The 6584-nt window shown below is 41.7% G+C and overlaps 1 protein-coding gene across 3 annotated transcripts in view; it reads right to left on the bottom strand.

Moving 5' to 3' along the window:
* Nucleotides 1-6584, bottom strand: part of RPE (ribulose-5-phosphate-3-epimerase) — a 36818-nt gene that overhangs the window by 21864 nt on the left and 8370 nt on the right. For all 3 annotated transcript variants that reach the window (XM_045806637.2, XM_045806639.2, XM_087863175.1), the window contains 3 exons: nt 3168-3307; nt 2416-2550; nt 1635-1721 (listed from right to left, as the gene is read on the bottom strand). In XM_045806637.2, the coding sequence (XP_045662593.1) occupies nt 1635-1721; nt 2416-2550; nt 3168-3307 (362 nt within the window). The remainder of the gene's footprint in view (nt 1-1634; nt 1722-2415; nt 2551-3167; nt 3308-6584) is intronic.

The following is a 6584-nucleotide window of genomic DNA, read 5'->3' as shown; positions in this document are numbered from 1 at the left end:
GAAAGGACCCATGCAATTCAGACCCATGCTATTCAAGGGTCAACAGTGATGAATTGGTAGACAATTACTGCTAAAATGTGAAACTATATAATATGGCAACATTAAATAATTTCTCATTCTGATGTCAGAAAGAATGAAACACTTTTAAATGTATGCTTCACTGCATTCCAGAAAGGGTTTGAGGGGCTTAAAAAAGATTTTCAAGGTCCTTCTAAATGTGGAAGCGAAGAAAGAAAAGTAAGGTAAGTCCAAATTTAGCTCTGAGCCCCCAGGATTTGACTGGAGGAGGGAAACCCAATCTGTTCCTGTGATCTGCTACCAGAACAAAGGGGCAGGAGGCTACTGGGAGAGGCCCCAGAGGGGAAGAAAATTCCTCCCAGGACATACTGTCACTCTGTGATATAGCACACTACATCTCCAACGACATTCCTCATAAAAATGAAACAAAAAAAAAAAGTTTTGCAGGGTTACAGCTTGACATGTGTTTTAATATAAGCAGGGAAAGCCCAATGGCAAAGCACAGTTCAGTAAAATGAATTCCATAAGTGGTCAAAGGATACATGCTAATTGTTTGGTCAGCTCCTCTTCCATAAATATCTCATAGCCAAGCTTTTGAGAAGTATCAAGCAGAAAAGTACAGCATTTTTACAAAAAAACTGAAAGTGCAGATTAGACCATGTTGCTTAACAAAAATGGGCCACATAAACTTTAATGGCCTGCAGTGTTACAGGAAGGGCTGGCACCCTACCCCTCTTTTGTTCAAAGATTAAAGAGGGGCGCCTGGGTGGCTCAGTCGTTAAGCGTCTGCCTTCGGCCCAGGGCGTGATCCCAGGGTCCTGGGATGGAGCCCCGCATTGGGCTCCCTGGGAAGCCTGCTTCTTCCTCTCCCACTCCCCCTGCTTGTGTTCCCTCTCTTGCTGGCTGGCTCTCTGTCAAATAAATTAAAATCTTAAAAAAAAAAAAAATTATTTTTTAGAGAGCACGAGCAGGAGGGGCAGAGGGAGAGAGAGAATCTCAAGAAGACTCCACACTGAGTGTGGAGCCCAACGTGGGGCTTGATCTCACAACCCTGAGATCATGGGGCTGATACCCTCTTACAAAGCTCAGGGCCTAACTGTGCTCAGCTAGCTACCTGGGAAAACTCATCCCACCTCGACATAAAGGACCACAGGTCTCCAGATAGCAGACCGGGATGTCCATCAGAAATGGTTCTGGTCAGTTCTTGCAAGAGACAAACTAGTAACTAACACACCTCAGTTACACAAAAGAACAATCTTTTCACTTTCTAAGCAGGTATGTTTTCTTTCCGTATTTTGGAAAAAATGTCTTACTCCAAGGCCTAAAACTTAATGATCTCCAAAAGGCTGACATTCAGCATATTCTTTAAAAAAACAAAACAGAACTTTCTTCAGCATGACTCAGATAACTGGGACTTACTTTTTAATGATCACGTGATTGAGAACGTATCACTGCCTGCTCTTCATTTTCATAGTTCTACCTTTGAATAAGAAAAATACTCTTCCCAGAAAGAAAGGCTACTTAGGAAATGGAGGGGAATCTCTGCCACACAAGACAATGTCCCAGACACGTCTGAAAGGACACTGGTCTGGGTCACAGCTGAGGAGCAGTCTCACCTCTGCACATCTGTGGATCGTGTCAGGACCTACTCCACCATCGACTTCTATGTCCAAGGATGGAAACTGGGTCCTCAACCAATGAACCTAGATACAGACGAAGAAATAAGTGACTCCCATGGTGGGTATGTGGGGTGAAAATAAATAAAACCAAATAAACAAAAAATCAAAGAGCCAATATCAGCCACTACAACAGAACTCCAAATACCTCATACAATATTTGTTTACTTACTTAAGTTTATTTATTCAAGTAATCTCTACTCCCGACGTGGGGCTCAAACTCAGGACCCAGAGAGCAAGAGTTGTGTGCTCTTGTGACTGAGCCAGCCAGGCGCCCCGTCACACAGATAACTTTTTATTAATACAAATTATGATTGGTGATACCTTCCTCTTTAATATACTGAGACAAATTCAGTTTCATAAAAGCAAGGCTTGTTCTATTTAGAAACCGCATTCAATTTGTCATGGCCTTGCAGAGAATATACCTCATGCAAACAAGAAAAGACAAAACCCTCATTACTCAATGAAAAGAGATCTCCCAAGACATGTAAAGGTACAGAGATAACAGCTTTAAAAGGAAATTTCAAGATTAAGACGTAATTTTTTTTCTGATTTCCAAACCTAAATCTCTTACAGCATCTGTCACACGGTATTACAGTGACATGCAGGAATCCCTCCCATGCCACCTTCAGAATGATACAAGTCTAAATACACAAGCGGTTCAATTACTGAATGAACACAAACAATAAAAGCCTCACCCCCAAATGAAATATCTCTTTACCTTTGGCATCATATCTTCCATGAATTTCTGCCCTCCAAACCCAGGTTCCACTGTCATAACCAAGGCCATATCTATCTGATTAGCCCATGGTGCCAAATACTCAACTGTAGTTCCCGGTTTGATGGCAAGGCCAACCTATAACAGAGACAAATTTGCTACATCGCATTAGCAATTATTTCTGTATTATGTTATTGGCGTAGATCAGACCCAGTAGAAATATCTATTCTTAAAGAGTAGAACAAACACAGAAATGGAATGTGTAAGTTATTCAGACTATTAACCACTTTTTTAAAAGTCAACAAGGGTACCCAAATGTAAATGTTTCTAAAAGGCAGTTATTGGGGCGCCTGGGTAGAGCAGTCGTTAAGCGTCTGCCTTCGGCTCAGGGCGTGATCCCAGCGTTCTGGGATCGAGCCCCATGTCAGGCTCCTCCGCTGGAAGCCTGCTTCTTCCTCTCCCACTCCCCCTGCTTGTGTTCCCTCTCTCTGGCTGTCTCTATCTCTGTCGAATAAATAAATAAAATCTTTAAAAAATAATAAAAAAAATAAATAAAAGGCAGTTATTTTCAGGAAACATGAGTGGAATCTAGAAATCTTGTCTAACATACAGGTTATACTTAGACTCCGGCTTCTCAGCTGAAGGACAGCTAGTTGCCTCAGTCTGGTCTTGTCTGCCGATCACTTCATGTCTTCCACCCAAACTTCCACACTGACAGTGAACAGGAAACACTACTGTCACTGCTGACCTCTCACCTTCATCCCATTCTCCCGAATGTCTTTAATCAAAGCCCCTGGGTTCTCGGTAGCCTCAAGATGAAAGGTGTATTGATTGGCTCCCGCTACAGCCATTGGTTTTACCCACTGTTCCGGCCTGGAAACCATCATGTGCATATCTAGAAAGAAAAGACACATCTCCTAAATATTACTGAAAGGAAAATACCTGGCTGAGATTATTGAAGCCAGCCTATGGTTTTGCTGTTTTGGATAATAAACTATTTGGCATTAAAATAATTCTTAAATAATTACCCTCCTGTACAGCTGGAGCTAGCTTCCTTTGATCTTAAAGATAGCGTTTGGGTTAAACTCACTTACAAAAAACCCACATTTTTCCACATGAGGCATATGGTGCTGTATGTGACAAGGACGGACTAGAATTCAGGAAACCTTAGGTCCAGGAAACGCTACACTAAAAAACTTTAAAAAGTCCTATTATCTATGCGGACTTAGTTCCTCATTTATAAAATAAGAAAGCTAAATTAAACGATTCTACCAATATCTTACCGAGCACTTCCGGCACCATTAACTACTCTAGGCCCCAGGGACAGAGCAAAAGAGACAAACAAAAGCCTCTGCTGTCATGGGGATTACGTTCTCAGTGGGGGAGACAAACCATAAAGAAAAGTAGTAAATACAGCACACACTGGGTCCGCAGTTAATACAGTGTGGCCGTGTGGCCGGCTGGAGGGGGGTCAGGATCAGGGCGAGAACAGATTAGGTCGGAGGGCCACAGGGTAGGGAGACGCAGGACAGAGCTCTGAAGGCCACTGGGCTTTATTCTGAATGAGATGGGGGACACGGTGGGATCCTGAGTGAAGTAACAAGATCTCACAGAGAAGGCCATGGCAGTCAACCCGGGAGCAAGGATGACAGCAGCCACTGAAACTGGCAGGAAGTCTCGGGTCTCATGGGTCTGCAGCTCTGGCCAGTGGGAGGGGCCTCGGGCAGGGGACACAACACACAACACGAGACCCAGGAAAGTGCGGGAGGAAACTGCAAGTCTGACCGCATCCTAACCGGAGTGCTCAGATCGGAGACAGGCTAGGGAAACGGGGGTGATGGTCTTCTGGAGGATCCCGACTTAAAACAGAAGAGCAATTCACAAGAAGGGGGCTTAGAAGAGGTTGAGTGAAGAAATGATGCAGTCAAGAAGGAAACAGTAAGTATTCCCGGCCCGGAGGCTGTGCCAGCAAGAGCTGTGCTTTTGCTTCTTTGCTTGTTTTTTGCCGGAGGAGGCACGTTTCTGATACAGCTGCGCTATAGCGAAGAAAAAATTTCCAGTATTCTAGAACTCAACTAGAACCACAGAATGCAATAAGGCCTTGAAAACTACCAGGAAAAAGAGAATACCGCTTGACAAATGAAGCCAAGGTTAAAGTTTATATTTCCAAACTAACAAAAGTAACAAAAATAAAACCTACGTCAATTGGTAAAACATTGTTTTTAAAAGACAGACTCTATTTGGTGTTTATGTTCTAAACAAAGAAAAATCAATCTGCTTTAAAATATCTAGTTCACTTATTCCTTAAGTTACCAGACTGCTATGCCGTTCAGTCTCCAGCATGTGGTCACCACGGGCAGCCCTCACTAGACACTCTCGTGTTCAGAGAGCCACCCGTCAGTGAAGCTGCCTGTAGTTAACGTCCTGAGGTCAGTAGTTCTCAAACACTCAATCATCAGCCTCCTTTACACTCTTAAAAATTACTACAACCCCCAAAGTGCTGTTGCTGTGGGCTGTATTTATCAATATTTAAAATGTATTAGAAATTCAAACTAAGAAATTTTTAAGTGTCTACTTATTAATTCATTTAAATATAATAAGCAATAATGTATCTATCACATGTTAATGTACGAATGACATTATTTTACACTTTTGCAAGTTACTCCCGTCTGGCTCAACAGAAGACCTCCGTATTCTCACATCTGCTCTGCATTCAGTCTGTTGCAGTATGTTGTTTTATATGAAGAAAAGGGAAAGAAGTACATGGAAAAGGGAGGGATACATTAATAACCTTTTCAGACCAGTGCAATGGATATTCTTCTATTTCTACCCCAAAACTCGACAGCTAGGACTTTTATAAAGGTTAGCTGCAATGTGGAATCTATAAACTCTATTGGTTACGCTGAGGGCCGCTGGCCAATCCTAATACACTTTGAATGGATCTTTTAAGCACTAGTTCACTGAAATACACAGATCTTCCAAACAGTGAACATTTCATTGTATCTTATCAGAAAATCACACTTGTTAATATCACTACAGATTTTATCAGAAAAGCTATAAATAGCAGAAAGTTAGCGACTTCATAGAGGCAGGCACAAGTTTTTCAAAATTCAAATTTTCACTTGCAAGTTCTAACTTTATCAGTGGAAACAAAAATGAGGTATCTTCCTCGAAGTGAAAGGCTAACTTAGTTATTTTAAAGAAAATGTCAGTAAAATACCCGAGTGTGATAACCATAGTTCATCTGCCAGTTGTTCATTCTCGTGAAAAGTGTTGGTGAAAAAGGCAACAGTCAGTTCACACCTCAGTGTGGGACAAGTGGTTTTCCTCGAGAAAACCACCATCCTCCTCCGGCAGGCAGATATGCTTTACCGGTACTTCCCACTCTGTCGCACAAAGCCGTGAAAGAAACTCACCCAAGGATCAAGATGTACTGTAATTAATAATCTGTACTGATTCTTCAAGGATATTTACTGTGAACAACAGGGTGACAAAGAATAACACAATAACTCCTTGGATAGTTCGATACCATTGCTCCGATTCGGGTCACACCAAAAAACTCACCACTGCTTTTGTTCTATCAGTACAAATAATGGCAAATAACACTGTATTACGAAAACAGTGTTCACCCCCTGTTCCATCTGCAAGGGATTCCTGTGGGTCCTCAGACCATACCTGAAGACCCCTGATTCGGATAACCACAAAACCAAACCAAACCAAAACACAAAAACAACATCTTCCGTATCACCTGATTGCTTAAGGGTGATTTCCACTCAATACTGAGACTGAACAGTTCAAAACGTTAGCAGTTATACATGCAACTTGTGAATTACTTCTTAGAATACACACATGAATCAATTCTCCAACAACAATCGAGATCCAAGAATTAAACAAAAAACATACTTCTTAACGTAAGAAACAAAGGTCACAAAACCCAAACATTAAAGCACGTGGAGTCCATTCATCTCTATTGTAGACCCACTTCTAGACAGACTGATTAGCGAGTTTATTGGCCAATAAGCTAAACATAGAAAGAAAAAGCAGATTGTGTGTGGTTGTGTCAATAGGGCTGGTAAGACAGGCACAAACGGAGGAGACACAGACAGCAATGAGAAGTGATGCTACGAGTCCAAATAAAAGAGAAAAAGAAAAAAAAATTATTTTAAATCCAT

The sequence above is a fragment of the Ursus americanus genome, chromosome 1, assembly GCF_024610735.1.
Source record: "Ursus americanus isolate L20-20 chromosome 1, mUrsAme1.1.p, whole genome shotgun sequence".
In the NCBI taxonomy this organism is placed as follows: domain Eukaryota; kingdom Metazoa; phylum Chordata; class Mammalia; order Carnivora; family Ursidae; genus Ursus; species Ursus americanus.
This window is presented reverse-complemented; position numbering and strand designations above follow the sequence as displayed.